Source organism: Megalops cyprinoides, chromosome 3 (genome assembly GCF_013368585.1).
Source record: "Megalops cyprinoides isolate fMegCyp1 chromosome 3, fMegCyp1.pri, whole genome shotgun sequence".
Taxonomy (NCBI): Eukaryota; Metazoa; Chordata; class Actinopteri; order Elopiformes; family Megalopidae; genus Megalops; species Megalops cyprinoides.
The window spans coordinates 47,922,776-47,940,472 of record NC_050585.1 but is presented as its reverse complement, the minus strand read 5'-3'; the positions used below and the strand labels follow the sequence as shown (position 1 = coordinate 47,940,472).

The 17,697-nt window shown below is 42.8% G+C and overlaps 1 protein-coding gene across 3 annotated transcripts in view; it reads right to left on the bottom strand.

Annotated features, from left to right (window-relative positions):
• Positions 1–17,697, bottom strand: part of LOC118775376 (kelch-like protein 13) — a 47,485-nt gene that overhangs the window by 12,523 nt on the left and 17,265 nt on the right. For 2 of the 3 annotated variants that reach the window (XM_036525272.1, XM_036525273.1), the window contains exon 3: positions 2,468–2,606. In XM_036525272.1, the coding sequence (XP_036381165.1) occupies positions 2,468–2,606 (139 nt within the window). Of the gene's footprint in view, positions 1–2,467; positions 2,607–16,961; positions 17,207–17,697 lie in introns of those variants that run through there. The other variant, XM_036525271.1, reaches the window with a different exon arrangement.

The following is a 17,697-nucleotide window of genomic DNA, read 5'->3' as shown; positions in this document are numbered from 1 at the left end:
CAAACTTACGCGTACTGTAAATCACCCACTCACACAGTCACAGATCCACACGGCTCACGTTTCACCAGTCCCATCCCCCCCGAGCTTGGAATGATTAATTTGATTAACGGCTATTATGGTTTGAAATGACGAGAACAACAGATGGTCCTGACATCACTGTATCTTTGGAGAGCTCCGTCACCTTGACAAGCTGATAACACGTATTGGCACAATTCACCCAATATCTGCCACCGTTTCTGTCCAACTGAGCACACCTACGGTTCCACACCTTTGCCTACGAGAGTATGAACGGAATGGTATTTTTTCCGTCCTTGCATGAGACACCAGCACCTTGCCAAAAACCCTGTTCTACCTATTCATCCTGAGCAGAAGGACAAATGAAGGAACATTCCTCCACAAAATTAAGGCTTTTATAGCTCTCTTCACACTCCTGGCAATTTATCACGACCCTAAAGCACTTTTAGAATCGCAATTCAAAATCACACCGCCTTACACTACATGCGTTTAGCAGACGGTCTTATCCAGAGAGACTTCCAGCACAGTAGAACATAAGTGTATCCATTCAATTTAAATGAGCAACGGTGTTAGACCAGGCTAACGACACTCCCAGACCAGTGAGTGTGAGCATAATGCTATTCGAGGCCTACCACAAGTTACCTTCCAAAATCCGACAGAAGCCCAAGTACACTACCATACAACAGTCCACAGAATCCAAAATACATCACAATACTACACGTAAAATAAATATCAAATACTAGAGGCATCAGGTATACTAGAGTATCAACATCTCATGCCATTTTCCCCTAACAGGGCTCAGTGCACAGTTGGGTCACAGCATAGTGCGTGTGTGTGTGTGTGTTTATATACAGAAATGCCAGAAACCATTGTCAGTATAAACCATGCCAGAGGATGATTTAGGAAATACTAACTACAGGGGTGTGAATACATGCAATCCTTGTGTTTTCTGGAAATACATGAATTATTTGTGAACAATATGAATTTGCTTTCATCTTGCTTCAGCACCCCTGTGTGTGCGCAGAGGGTGTGCGAAGAGGCTAGCCCACGGTAGAAAAACTGGCGACTCCAAGTTGGGTGAAAAAGAAAAAAAAAAAAAAACCATCATAATCCTCATTCAAATAAGGAGAGCTCTCAAAAATGAAAGGCATAATTTAGCAATCACTTCAGAACAACACTGGTATTGCAAAATGAGCAAGATTATGCTAGCTATCACTGTAAACCACAACAAAACATTATGAACACAACAGGACTGACTTTCTAAATGTCTAAATACACTCATCCAACATAACTAATTGAGAACCTATTAACTGGAGGGATAATAAACTCCGTACATTAAAAGGTTCAACGAGAAACCGAAAACACTGACTAAATCTCACATGGCACAAGATCCTAAGATCCTAGATGACAGCAAACGGCTGTTGAGATCTGATGAGGGAACGTTTCCGTCTCTTTCAACTTAAATTTTTGACGCTTTCTGCATCTGTACTTGAAAAGCGTCCTTCAACCGCGAGGCAAAAGCAACATGAAAAGAGGCGTAAACAGAGCCCGTTGCAGAGCAGGCGGGAGAGGCGATGATAAAGGCGGTCTGCCGCCGCCATGTTTGCAGAGCCAGGCCCTTCAGCCTCGCCCACCCGACCTTGACTTCTACCGCTGGGAACTGGCTGGGGCAGATGGTGGAGCTGGCTTCATCTGACAGCGCCGTTTAATTACAGCGCTTAAAGAGGGGAGAGAGGGCGGGCGAAAAAACCTGGGCTTATCAAACAACTATCACCGGCTGGGAGGGGGTTACAGCCCAGGAGCGCATTGTCTGCTCACTCTTTCGGATTATCCTCGTCTATATTCTCCCGCTCGCGGCCCCCACACTTTGCACAGTACCACAACCACCTCAGATAGACTCGAACAAAAGCGCTCGGCTCACTTCCCAGTCTATCTTCGTACTGCAGTCTAGGCTCGTTTGGTAGTCTAGGTTATGAAAGCCAAAGTGGTGAAAAATAGTACAGCCGCCTTTCCGTCTCCTAACATTTTTGAGACGCAGAACTCTGGTTTGACTTTGAGGAGGCACCTTGTAACCGTCCTCTGGGAACAGAAATGACGAGCAGAGAACGCTCAACCTAGGAACGACACACGCTATTGGTTACGGCCAAGCCAGCTGTGCAAGCTTCGCTTCAGTGGGTTACTGCAGCTGGAGGGCTGGTTAAACCTGCCAGGCCCTGCCTTGCCAACAGCCTTCACTGGAATACTAATTATATGATGCAGTAATTCTGCTGGTCTTCACTTAACTGGGAGACGTGGGTATTTAAGTAGGTTGTTAACAGCAAGAAAAGACCATGTGAATTCTACCACACTTCCATGAGCAGATTTCCAATGTTTCCTTCTTTCCAGGTTAATGACACTGACAAACCCTCCCTCCGAATCCAAAGCAGTTACATCACCTGCCAGCAGTACTCACCTGCAAGACTACGGAGCTCTGGGTGTTGCTCGTGAAGAAGCGGGTGTTTCCTGTCTTTGAAGCCTGTAGGTGGGCGGAGACGCCCATCTCACTCCCAAGGGACACTTTCATGTGAGGGTCATCGTCCTCCACCAGGGATCTTCAGAGGAAAGAGAGGGAGAGAGCGCTTAGCTCATGTCCGTTTGGAGAGAGGCCATCCATCACAGCACGTCCTCATATATTAATACGCTGTTACCAGCTTCACACTAACACATGCAGTTTGAAGTCAGCAGGCCGAATCAAAAAGAGCTTTCATGCTTTTCTACAATTTTATTTCATCTATTTTTACTGTTATTGCGAACTGATTGTGGCAGCAGTCTGTTGTAGAAATAAAAGCGTTTTTTCTAAGTATGAAAGTGAATGCAGGCCCAAGTTTTTCTTTTGGTGTTTCAAAATGGGAGATTTTAATAGAGTAGAGGATCTAGTGGGTCTTCTTCCCAAGTACAAAAAAAACCCATCAACAATTACATTTACATTTATTCATTTGGCAGACGCTTTTATCCAAAGCGACTTACATAGGTTACAGTTGTTTTACAATGTTATCCATTTATACAGCTGGATATTTACTGAGGCAACTGTGGGTTAGGCAACCTTTCGGTTACGAGTCCTGCTCCTTAACCACTATGCTACACTGCCGCCCACAATTAGAAGATACTCTTTTTTTAAGCACATCCTTTCCCACCCCGTCCCATTTTCGGGGTACTCCTCTAGGCCACCGTTCTGTTGAGAGCAGACAGTGTGTTTCACCGCTACCCCCAGGAAGGGGTTGTTTGCATGCAGTTACCCTAGGAAGGAGGTGTCCACATATTAAAAGCTGAGCTTGGGCAACACCTTTCCTCATCTTCCAAGGATGAGGCTGACCTGACAAGTGGCCCGCTGCAAAACCCTTTTCACACAAAATGTCTGTCTGCAAAACACTCCAACATCTGCACGAATCCGATTTTCAAAATGAGTGTCCAGCTACGTAGATTCATATCACACATATCTGGAGTAGAGCAGCATATAAAGATACACATACCGTATGGAAACCCCACAGCTTCCAAAGTAGAAAACTGTTACCTGAACTGTGAAGCGTGTGACTGAGCCTAACATACAGTGTATCATTACAGGATTCATTTTGAAATGCAAAGAACAAGAAAAAATTAAATCAGTAAATCACACTTTTATTTGGTACGGCATACTTTACCAGCAGACTGTTATTGCTGAAAATCACACATATGACTGCCAATCCTTCAGTCATAAGGCACTGACATTCAGCAGAGCACTGGCACGGTCTGCCAGTAAACTGTGTAATATGCAGAAATCAACCTCCTTGCTGTCCACAACACAGCTGCAGCTGACATATATACCCTCAGCAATCACCTAGAGTTAAATCTTCTTTATGGCTGCAGAATTAATAAGTATATAACTGTCCAAATTAAGAGGCTCTAATTGATTTCCGTGTATAGTATTCTCAGAGCTTCCTAACGGTTCCACCAGTTCAACAGAGGAGTGTCTACTGAATCTGAGAATAAGAACAGCTCACATGCTACGCCAAAGCCTTTGTCTGAGAAAGTATATACATATATAAAAAGAGACAAAGCTGCAAGATCACGTGCAGGCTCTTCAGATGATGCAACTGTCAAACCCCTGAATACGTCAACTCTGAACCAACTGCCCACCGTGGGCCCCGTTCAACACCCAGAACCCAAGACATCACATTCAATCTCTCTACCTGCCAAGCTGCCTTCTTTACTTTTTTTTTTTTTTTTTTTTTACATCCGCACTGCACTCTGCAGGGAAAAAAAGGGCCAATTCCCATCACCCCGCACGCATTACTTAGGTCTGCCGTGCTGTTGACATATCCTGCATTACAGTCTGTCATCAGGGTAGTTATGGTAGTAACTTTGAAATTCTGAGATGAGGTTTATCCCGTCTTGCCCTTTCACATTTCCATGTACATGTTCTGGCCGCTTCAAATTGTGCTCACAGACGCATGTTCCGTTCATTTTACCACAGTGCAGAGTGGCATGTCGTTCTTAAGTTACAGGGAAGCAACTTAAAAGTGAAATGAGGGGACACTGCAAACTCAGGCATGAAAAGCAGTTTATTTAGCATGTAGGCGCATCCCGTACGTTCTGAAACAAAACTAAGAAACGCAGAGAGTGAAATAAAGCATCATTAGTTTGATCTTTTAAGTACATATTCAGGCAAACTCGGGACTACTGACTGCTGCTGAAAACAAAAGCCTGGATTATGCCTTTTTTTAGGTTGTGGGGGTACACTGTGTACAGTACAGGGAGAAAAAAGCTTTCCACCACATTGCAATTTCCGTCGAATAAAAATGAAACAGTCAAAACTTCAAAGTGTGCTTCCCAGAAAGACTACGAAAAACTTAAATAGGCAAAGGACATCTAGATAGATCCACAATACTAATCTTATTTGGCACAAAATATTACGCATTTCCAGAACAAATATATCAAACACTTTAAAAATAGTCTAATCAGCATTTCATTTAAAAATCGCTCCTCTCTACTTTGGCTCCTTGAGCACCGAGATTCCTTCTACGATGTCCAATTTCATTAAAGAAAAAAAAAAGTTTAAGCCTCATTAACACCAATAAATGGGATTCAATTATCCTTCATGTCGATCATTTGGAGGACTTGACTGCGTTCCCCTCCTTTTCATCTCATCTGTCAGCTGCAATCGAATTCCTGCGGGCTGAGACTGCGAGGCCACGGGACGGTAGCATGTGAAAAGCGAGACACGCAATCCTTCACCAAGGCGCACCTTACTCCAACGCAGAAGAACAGAAAACAAGACAGGAAAAAACGCTCATATTCTCAAGCACCTTTCTCCACAGTAACACAGATAGCTCACGTTTTACACATACATTTATACAGAGCCATAAACTCAGATTACACATCTTGCTCAAAGGCCTAGGTATGAATTCGAACACCCGATATTCTGGTTACTGTTGCCCATGCACAGGTGCAAAAAGCTTGTAATCACAAATTTAACACTGAAACTGGCAAATGACAAAACAAAAGAGCCTGGAACAAATGTATATTAAATCAACGTAGTGTATGAGAGAGGACAGATGCTTGCATGTAACTCAGATTGTGAGGGATACTCTGGGGGAAAAAAATGAATTAAGAGAAAACAAATGCCAATATGGCATCCCATAAAAGCCAAATCGTCAGACCCGCCTAAGAAATCTAAACATGTCTGTAGCATGTGTACCTCTTAACATTCAATAAAATATCTGAATATCATATTATCGGTTGTTGGATTCTTCGGCTCCACATTCAGGTTTGACTGTTATGTGTCCTGCTGTTGTTGTTTGTTGTACCGCTTCTGTTGGATGGTATTTGTTGTTGTCACCTTGACATTGAAAAAAAGCTCTATGAGAGACATTGGAACCGGAGTCAAATTCCTTGTACGTGTAAAAGCATACTTGGCCAATAAAGTCTGATTCTGATTGGATAAGGTGTACCACATGGTACAAGGTGGCGAATAGCCGTAGATGTAGTGCAACCAACAAACGGGCACACACACACACACACACACACACACACACACACACACACACACACACACACACACACACACACACACACACAGCTCTGTGCTCATTGCAGCAGGAAGGGACAGAGCTGACACAGCCGTGCTTGTGTCCGCTCACCCTCCCGGTCACTGTGGGACTTTGGAAAGGCAGCGAGGAGAGAGTGGGCAGCCCGGACCGCAGCGAAATGATGGGGGCAGCCAAGAGGACAGCAATATCTACTGTTAAAAAAACAAACATAAAATGCACTGTCACATCGCCGTTCCTCCCACCAAGTGCAGAAAAAAGAGACACAGATGGCTGTGGATGTTGCATTAATGAGCAACAGATTCACTGTGCACACACACACACACACACACGTGCATACACACACACACACACACACACACATGCGCATACACACACACACGCGCATACACACACACACGCGCATACACACACACACACGTGCATACACACACACACGTGCATACACACAAGCGCACACACACACATGTGCATACATACACACGTGCACATGCACACACATGCGGCAATACATACATACATACATACATACATACATACACACACACACACACACACACACACACACACCAATGCATATATTCTAAATAGAGTTCAAACAGCGCCCGTTCCCCCCAGGGCATCAGTGCAGTGACAACAAGGAATGGCAGCACCAAGCTTCAGCGATGGCGGATAAAAGTTACAGGCAATACATGGTTTACATGGCTGAGGGGGGGGGGGCGGGGGGGGAGCATCCTCCACACCTGAAAACCAGATTAAAGAGGCACTTCAAGGCAGCTGATGTAATAAAAATGCTCACCGGTCCCTTACCCCTCTCCACACCCCACACCCCCGCCCCCCCACACCCCCCCAAGTTAAAGATGAAAGATACGGGTGATGGGAGTAGCACGGTGGTTAAGCTGCTTTCAGGGATGATTTGCGGAAAGGGAAAAAGCAGTGATTTACATCAGTGCCACCCATACAAAGCCGTTGGTTCGGGGGCCTTGGTACAGCAGACAGCTGTAGAGGCTGACAGTATTCAAGGCTTTATGTTCAGGGTCCAGGGAAACGTAGCAGTCTTCCCAAATCCTCCAGTGTGTTGAATCTTTCCAAGCGAATAAAACAACTTGGATCCTAAAAATGATCTCACAGTACCAGAAAGAGCCACAGAGACTTGCCTTCCTTTCAAGTGCCAGATATTGTGGAGGAACTACGATGGTAGGTCCAGTGGTAACCAGAGAGCTTTTGAGCTGGAGATGTTAAGGCCTTTGAGCAATCTGTGCAGCTGATGTGTGGTAAGTTTTATTAAATATGCATCTTAAAATATCTGAAGCTTGTTATGAAAACATGCGCTCATGGGCAGACTTGTGTCCTGACGGAGGACTGCTGGTGTCCTCTGCCCCATTTCTAGTATTTCAGACAGTTTAAGCGTTGGCTCCACTTCATTTTTCAGGCCATTTTAATTTCTTTCCACAGTGGACAAGTACCACTGCCCTAACCGCCTCAGCACCACTGGGGCCAAAGCAGGCAGCTAAACAGACATCAAATTAAATACCGTATCATGGATTCCAACAGCAGAACAGTACAATAAGCATTTGCTATTATTACAATAAAACTGAGATGCTTGTTCTGGAGGGTGTCCATTCAAGAGACTCCAATTCCATACTGTCAGATGTTCACCATGTATAGCACAGTCAACATGGAGCCCAGAGGACAGGACTTTAGGGCAAGAATGAATGTGCAAAAAAAAAAAAAAAAAAATGTAACATAACTACAAATTGCTGAGTGTATTTGGCGTGCATTTCAAGATGTCTGTTTCTCTTTAAGTAAACAGTGAAGCGCAATAATTTATGTGTTGCTGGCAGTGCAAAAATGAGTGAGAGAGGCTGCCATAAGGTGTTAACTTCACAGATGAGGGTCATAAAGAGAGACGGCCATCCCTGCAAGACAGAGAGAGAGAGAGAGAGAGAGATTCCTTGCTCAAGATGGAGAGAGTGGACATGCCTCTGTGCTAATTAGATCTTACTGAGACAGAGGAAGAGGGAGACAAATAATTTAACAAAATCTGCTAAAATTAAAATGCAATAGGCACATTTATTTACCAGTCATTTTTTCTTGGCTCTGCTCTCCTTTGGATTTATGGGTGGAAATGTTAAAAGAAAATATATATACTGTATGATGAGAAAATGACAGTGTCCAAGCCAACAGAGGATAACCCCCTGGTGATACTCATTTGGTAATGGGGCCAACTCTGACCATTTTATGAGAGGGGGGGATCTATAGTGCAACTTGGAAGGATACATGAAAAAACCGAAGTCTGCTTTTAACAAATAAATTTTATCTGAACCATGTCTTGGAAGTTTACTGTGGAATAAACAATTACATTTGTAAAATTAATGGCACCACATTGTGACTGATCATATTTCCTTCTGCAAATAAGACAGTGTAAATTGTTAACGCTGAGTGCAAATCTGAATCTCGAGAGCAGTTCTGATTAGCTCAGATGTAAACTCACATACTTGTGACTCGCATCCTTTAAGAAACACGGGAAATTAACATGCCCAGATAATCAGGTGCACAAATACAGTCACGGGGGGGTTGGGGGGGCTGGTGCTCATGAAAACATCATTCCGATCATCCCCATGCCATGGGAGAGAATCTACTGTTCACATGAAAATTCATCAACAAGTAAATCATAGAAATGACGCCACTGCATTAGTCTGCCGCAATCAAGGTAAAAATCTTTGGCAACACTGAAATATTTATCCCTCCCACCCCATTTTTAATGGCTTCTAATACAATTTTAATTCTTTGGCTTCTGCAACAGATATTACAGTGATTACAGGTCCCGTCTGTGTTAAAGCAGGTCTGTTGGTTATGATAATAGTTCTCATCGTAAGCAGATTTGGGAGGACCCTGGAGCGGTTCGCCCTCCTCCAGGGTGCTTTCCAGATGCACCAGCTCCTCACAGGTAAGGGAATTAAACGAATTACACAGCCAATTACCTGCAGGGGGTGGTTATTAGGTGGCCAGATGGAGAAAGCCAGACTGGAAACCTGTCCAGGACACTGGGGTTAACACCCCTCCCTTCTTCCATATGTGCTCGGTTTAAGGTCTCGTCCAAAAGACGACACCTCTTATGACACACTGCCCCCCATCTCTGTACCGGGGCACTGGGCAGAAACCTGTTTTTGACCAGAAGGTCTATCCAATTACTAATCGGACTCTGCCTTGCTTAGCTTTAGCAGTATGTGATGAGAAGGCTATCAGGTGACTAGCAAAATAAGAAGAATCCTCAGATCTTAAGTCAGTCAATAATTCGATATGGCTATGAAGAGCAGGATATGATCAAAAGGGAAGAAATGATGTTACCACATAAAATAAAATTGACACTACTCAACTGAAAACGCTGCTTTAGAGTACCAAGCCTGATTGGGACCTAGGATACTAATTACATAAAAATAGACAGAAAATTGATACTTCATTATGAGTGATCACAGGGCATGAATAACAGAGAAATGGACGCACTGCATAGTAGGTGGTGGAAGGTTAATGCAATGAGTGTTGCCCGCCCCCTGTTCATTTCTCCACAAAATTACCTCACTGTCCAATGACATTCACCAGTGGGGGGGAACAGTGCCTTCAGGCCAATGTTATGAAAGCACTGTCTACCGAGTTATCAATGCACATTAGGAGCTGTGCTCCAATCAGTAACTGCAGGTCTCTACATTGTTTCAGCGGTTACAATGGTGAAAAGATGCCCCCTCCCACAAAATGAAGAATAAACACAGAACACATTAAAACAAACAATCAATATGAAATCAACCTCAAGGTGTTTAACAAATGAGCAGATGCGATGTGACTCCATGCTGTGAAAAATGTCCTACGTTTTAAAATTAGACTCACCGAGGGACCGACCTTCACACATTCCATGTTTGGATTATGTAATGTCCCTTTCAACTTTGTTTGACCTGATTTTTTTTCTTTTAATAAACCTTGCAGAAACTGACAATAAAAAAAACACAATTTTACTATTTAATGTTCATTAAAAAAAGTTATTTTAAGACTTATTCATTTAAATTATCATTTGCCTACGTGTTGGGCAGATGCCCTTATTCAGAGGAATTTAGAGGGCATTAGAGCATTAGCATTAAATGTAATTAAGACTGGATTAATTGCTATCTGTAACCACTTCGTAAATCAAACCCTAAACCTTAAAATAGCGCCGTTTGTTTGCTGTGTTTGTTTCTGTCTAACTATATGCTAAATGCAAATTATTTTAAACGCTTTTGAAGTGGGGAGGAAAAAAACTGGATTCCCACCAGATCCCAAGACCTACATTTCCAAAACAGTTCAGCTATTTAATATGCTACGATATTCACTGCATCATCTGATGTAACGTCACATGTTAAATGATAACAAATAACCATATAGTTCGGAACATAAACACAGCCATCTTTGTTCTTACCAGGCAATCTCACAGCACTACAGGATGGCCGACACTGCACTAAAACGAAAGGGTGCCCTAGCTACTCCCTCTTCCTACAACACTAGGCTACGTTGCTGGAAGCTCAGTCTGGGTTATTATTACACTTAAATGAAATTCAGCACTTCAGTTTTCCCCCTCATTGGTACAAGATAAAATGCCTCTGTCAAGGGAGTGAGGGAAAAAAAAAAAAAAAAGAAAGGAGGAGAGAATGAAGAGAGTGTGACAAAACATCTGCCGAGGCTCACTTTGCACTTGGCTGCTGAAGACATATTATGAGACGAGCCATTTTGTTGTGTATAAACGTGTTTAGCGCCCGTTCTTTGATTTCCCTCCCTCTCAGAGAGCGTGAGACACGGCGCTGCAGCCTTACGCAGGACTCCAGAGTGGAACTACATCAGGGCTGTGACCCCACAGCCAGCTGTGGTGCCATTACCTCGGCTGTATTGCATTTTAAGGGCAAAACTGCTACCGCGCACAATGATAAATGACGGCTACACGAAACCCAAGGCGAATGCTTGATTGGCAGCTGGATCAAAGAGCTTGATTTAAGCAGGCCCTTAGGGTAGTGCTGTCTTAAAGAGGTGGGACTTTGGCTTATGTGCTTCTGTAGAGAGATTAGGATGGGCCTGGATGTACGTTCTGCAGTGTAGCATAGTGGTAAGGAGCAGGAGTCGAACCGGAAAGAACCGAAAGGTTGCCGGTTCGATTCTCCGCTGGAGGACTGCTCATGTACGCTTGGGCAAGGTACTTAACCCACAATTGCCTCAGTAAATATCCACCTGCATAAATGGGTAACATGTAAAAAAAAAAATGTAACCTGTGTGAGTCGTGCTGGATAAGAGTATCTGCTAAATGGCAATAATGTAATGTAACGTATGCTGCTGTTATCTGCTGGCGTGGCATAGCTCGCAGGGGTAGTAGCAGAGGTAGCAGGGATGCCCCTATACAGGGTTTCTAGATCAATATTGACATCCAGATTTTGTCCTTCCATATCTGCTGATTCTGCTGCAATATCAATAGTTCAGGAAGCTTGTTTCTTTTTTGAGGCCTGAGAAACTACATCCCGATAACTGTACTTCACGTTCTTCCCAGTTACTGTCACCAAAGTGTGGGTAGTAAGCAGAATAAACGCAAAAGAGATATTGTGGGGTATAAAACTAATTTAAATTGAATTAGGCTTCAAATGAAAGTATTTTTATAATCTGTAATTCCAACTCCCCTGTTATTTTATAATCAGTTCATTAAAGTAGATTATTTAAGCAAGCAGATATCAGACAAGCAAAATAACACTAACTGAATATAACATTAAAGGCTACTGCTTGCCAAATTAAAACACTGTAGTTAAAAATTCCATAACAGAAGGGATCTATTTATTAATTTTACAACAAAATCCCTTAGCAATTTAACAGCTGAATGCGTTTATAAATAAAAAATCAGAAACACTGTCTTGTGTTGTGCAAGGTGAAAGTAATGACATGGTCTAAGAACCAAATGTGTTTTATATAGCTCACTACTGATTTTTTACTGAGTGAATGGAAGAGGGTATGTGGTTACTCTTGGGATGCACATTCTCACATAAACTGACAGCTGAAGAGTGTAGCGTGATTCAATTTATTTCATAAGGTAACACATCATCCTCAATGTAAAATGGCTGATACAGCCTGCTCATACAGCCTAATAAATTCCACTATTTTTCCACTTATGCAAGTGTAGCGTAATTGCGCAATGTTCTTTTCATCAGGAGCAGAAGTGAGTCAATCATCTTTGGTTATCAACCAATTCAGGTCTTGTTTAAAATCTGCACAACCTTACTGAGCACCCTTTTGCTCAGGACTGGTGCTGCTGAAATGTTTTACAAAATTCGTGCTAAGTGAGCGATCCTCAGGATACAGCCTGCATTGCCTTTTCACCACAAGAAGATGCTCCTGCCTGCTGAGAGATCTGTGGAATAAAGGCCATCATCTGCCTGCTAGCTGAGAAGTTTCTTCAATGCAGGGGTTCAGCAGCAACACAGTGATTCAGAAATCTACGCCGTTTTCTCATCTCTCCACACAGACTCAGAGTCCCATTCAACAAAATCGGATACTGCTTTATTTGTGAATGTTCACATGCTCTTTAGAAATAACACAGGAGTTACGCTCTTTCTGGATTGGTCTATGAGAAAGTCAAGGCTGTGGAGCCGTAGTCAAAGAAACTACAGTTCAATGGCAACCACTGTGATTAGTATAAAGGAATGTAGATAGCCATTTAAAAAAAGAATTTATGAGATTGCCAATACTAACCTGGACATCACACAAATTTGTCAATAACTGTCGATAATTTCATCTGTTTCCTCCGCATTGCCTCGGTAATGTTAACTCTTCATCTGTCACCATCTTTTCAGATGGTTCATCAGATTTGTTGTATAGAAATTTCTAGAGTTTGACTGAGCAGGCCTTGGAACTTATGCGGTGGGTGACGCTTTTCATCATTTTAAAAAAATCAGAGCTATATATAGCTATATCAGAGCTATACAGAGGCTACATTAGCTAGCTCTACAGAACACATTCAGTAGTTGCTACATTTTCATCAGAGTTTCAACATTCACTTGAAATATTCAAGTTCACTGGTATTTGATGGAACTACATTTCAGCCAGAGTTGTTACATCACAATATCGGTCTGTAATATCAGAAATGAAAGATTGTATTGCCTGAAAGCACATATTAAGCCATTATTAGGTCAATCTGACAGTCTGTCAAAATATCAGGGCACCCATAGCATGCAATAGACCCATTAAATGGCATAGTCTTAAATAATGCCTTCAGGGATAAAGTCAATGTGACATCAACACATGTTAAACATGCTTTCAAAAATGAACCTGGCATATTTCTGTGCCACGGCAACAGAACCACAGATTATGGTGTGCTATCATACAGCAGCTGGTGTGAACAGGTACCATGGAAAGGAATTGAAATAACTTGTTTGGCTTTGAACAGAAAATTTGCGACACAAATTGCAATTTAAATACAGTTCGCTGAAACGCTGCAGATACTCTCTGGAAATGTGCAGTAATTTTCTGATTGCATTACACTGTATTTTACTTGAACTTACCGGAACATCAATGTCATAAAGAAATTAGCAAAAATGACATCATGAATTACCTTAAACAACTTACCGAATTATAAATGACAGCAAATGCAGACTGATTATAAAGAACAATTTATTTTGATAGTAGTATTTCTTACTTTGCCGGCTGAATATGAGAAGGCTTTTTTCCCCCAATTCAGCCATTCACATTAACACCTACAGCACTGTATTTCCTCTCTATTTAAATTCAGTGTGTAGTATGTGCCATTAATAATATTTCCTTAAGCTTCACTAATCCTTATATTTAGAACACAGAACGCAAGACTCAATGTAACTCTCATCTGCGTCTTTGTATACAAGTCATTCATTAGCTGGACTGCTTTATTTTACTCAATATTTTACAGTAGGAAACAAGAGGTAACTTTTCACCTGAGAACCATTTTATACCCACAGAGACAAAAGTGTCCAAGTGTTTAAAATACATAATCTGCATTGTGATTTGACTTGTGCATTTTAATGCCATATTGGCAATTTCCACCCCTGTATGTGTCCAGGCAGATCCTCAGAAGCAGATGGCTCTCTCCTGGGGGTAGATAGAGTCTGATTCAAATCACTGACTCTGAATCAGTTTAATCTTTTGTCATATAGTGATTGGGGTTAAGATTAGGGCTGGGCTATCTGATCCTGGATCAGAAGGGGGTGGGTGCATAAAAGTCTTAGATCTCTGTCTCCTGCAATCAGTCATATGGCCTGAAAGCCCTACTTCCTTAAACACCCTGCCCTTCAGGGCCACAATTTACATTTACAGAAAATAAAGGAATTAATACAACAGGTATATCACAAATACAGCTAATCTTTCTGGGAGCGTTTCACTGATCCCAGACTAGCCTTGATCAAGAACTGATCATGTGATCCAGGGATAAGGTTTTAGGGAGGGCTTTGCGCACACTGAGAGAGTTACAGGTGTCTCCGAACCTGGACGTTTCCATGCAACAAATCAGTCATAACAGGGACAACTGTCTACTCCAGAATTGTGTGGCACAGTCTGGTCGGCGAGGCATACCGATGACAGGGTAGAAATCGACAAGCAACACCACAGATATTGCCTTAAACTGGGCGATCATGCAGAAGGCAAAAACTCACGCGGCACAACAAGAGCGGTAGACCGAGAGTCAAGACATTATTGACTATAATGGAGAATAGCAGATTTTTTTATTAACCAAGTGACAGTCACCATTTGTTAAGGAATGCATACTACATAACCACCTCACATTCAGAATTCATGGAGTCTTTCCTATGGCATCAAAACTGTCACTCGGTTGGAAATATTATTTAAATTTCACTAAACTTGGAAGTTACTGCCGAAGAATAATCACATCAAGTGATCAGAGTACAACCTAATGTCACCACAACAAATGTGGGGGGGGGGGGGGGGGGGGGGGAAGAGGCATTCCACTAATGTACATCAGTGTATGTAATGCGTGCTTTGTTGTATCTACTTGCCCAAAGGGCCTTGCGCAATATCAGGATTAAAAGCCATGGCTTCAGAGTGAACCTTCTGTCATTCTCTGGGGCTTCCGGGCAGTACACCTTTGCTATTTTCCAAGCATGAAATCTGCACCACGGGCAGTAGTTATATTTAGACTTGAGTGGGGCACTGCTGGCAACACGCGAACCAGACTCCGTGATAATCTCCCACCAAAGCACAATCACACACAGTCCACTCCCGTGTTTCAGCCGGGAGCCCTAGGTTTCAATCAAGCAGTTTTTCAATTCCCTGGTGTTTCCGCAACTCCGCGACGGGGAGCGGCGGCACTGCAGCGAGCAGCTAGGAAACACAAACTAAACTAAATAGCAGCGTTCTGAAGGTTTGCGCTTTTTTCCCCTCCGACTATAAAGAAAACCACAACTAGCCTGTAATCAGAGGGACAGCATAAAACAGGCTAAAAACACACCATAATATGTGAGGCATAAAAATAGCCACAGGGCAGGGTTAGTATTTAGGATTTTTTTTTTTAACTGCAAAAGGTCTTTTAGAGTGTCTAACTGGCTTTTACAGTACAAATTATTTGAGAGAAAAAAAAACTACTCCAGTAAAACATAAATATGTGTAATTCACAAACCTACAGTAGGTTTAGAAACCGGTAATATCTTGCAGCTGTTCCGAAGAGAGCCCATACAGCAGGCCGGATTTAGTACATAAAATAATAACCGTATCAGCATACGCTGAAGGAGCGTAACGACAATCAGCAACGATGCATGGAAGCTGATGCACTGCATCTCAGGTCCTGTACATCAAGAGCCTGTATCTCTCCTGCCATCGTCCTGAAAAGGACACCAAAACAGTGATGACGTGCGTTTGATTGTTTTAAGCGACCCTGACACGATGAACCCCCGAAGCTGCTGCGGTCAAATGCATTCACCTAAAACTCCGTTTCAGGATTCCAAACAAAGGCTTCAACAGCAACAACAAAGGCAGAGATGCCTTAATGAGGGCACCCTGTGCCGAGACAAGCCCTAAAGCACGCAAACATTTTAACACAATTGAACATGTGATGACACTTCAATGTTTACTCCGCTATAAATAAAACGTCTCGGGTCGTGTCAGGCATTTTACTGCAGATTAACCCCACGCAGGCCTTAACACGTGCGAAATGTAAAAATGTCACCCAAAACTTATCCCCCCCAATACCACCACCACCACCCAGGATTTCCGTCACTCTCTCTTTAAACGCTGGCCTCTCTGAGGAGTCGGGTTCGATCGGTGCCTTTTTTTGCACGCTCGCAAGGTGCCCCTGCGCGCGAACGCAGCGGTCGAGATGGCGAGGATTTAAAACACGTCGTGGGAGCAGTTTCTCCTGAGGCAGAGCGGGGGGGAAAGCCGAAGTGGCAGCTTCTTTGTGACACCCTTCCCCCCTCTCTCCTCTCCACGATGGCAGCAGACGACAATAGCTTCAAAAAAAAAAAAAAAAAAAAAAAACAGGGCACAAGATCCGCCCCACAAAAAGGGCCAGAGTCCACGCAGCCGGGGGGGGGGGGGGGTTTGGGACGGCTCGGGACAGGAGGTCACAAGCACACGGGGGCCGGCGAAAATGGGGCAACGGAACCGGAGCACTAACGTATGCAGGAGGCAGTGCTTGCTGGTTCCGCAGTAAATCAGACGAGGTGCAAACAATATTAACCCACCACAGCCAGCACATGACCACAGACTGATTCAATTCAGTTCATTTAGGCTGAAGGGAAAATTGTGTTTAAATTAAAAAAAAAAAAAATTTAAAAATTGAGGAAAAAAAAAAAAACAATAAAAAATACACCTTAACATGCTATAAATGACTTATTTTCTACTTACATGTAGGCTGGCGAGAGAGGAGAGGACCTAGACGTTTTAAGCACAGGAACTGGGAATTTCCAGCTAACGGGAGAACCGCTTTTCCATTTCAACGGCATGTTGTCACCACAGTACTACGATAATAACAGCAAAGAGCGTTTCCATAGCAGGCTTGCAGCTAGGGTTTCCATCCCACACTGGCAGTGAACGGGAGGATGGCTGGAGCTAAAGACAGGCTAGTGCTTCCGCCAATGCCGTAAAGCCAATGATTCCACTCTGGCTGAAACAGAGCTGTGAGGCATCTCCTTTTTTTTTTTTTTTTTAAAAAAAAAAAAAAAAAAACCTCTGTTCTGTCCTCTGAAGTGCTACGATGAATCTATCTGACTGGCTCAACAACACTGCCACCTTGTTAAAGAACAGCCGACTGCAGTACTGTACGTGTTAAGGGGAGAAAAAGAAGGGAGGGAGAGGGAGAGAGAGAGAGAGAGAGAAAAAAGACCGCACTGAACTGAGACAAACGGAAGCACAATGCAGCTTTGTGTAATGCATAAAACAAGGCTATGTGGAAAAATGTTTTTTATTAAAAAAAAATACAATAACAGTTATTGTAAAAATCTAAACTGGGTTTTATAAGAAAAAAATACTGCTGGTCCAAATCCTACCAATAAAATTGATAAATTAAAAAAAAAAAAAAAATCAAACAAAAAACCCAAAATCAAAACAAAACCAAAATACATCCACAGACATCAAAACAACA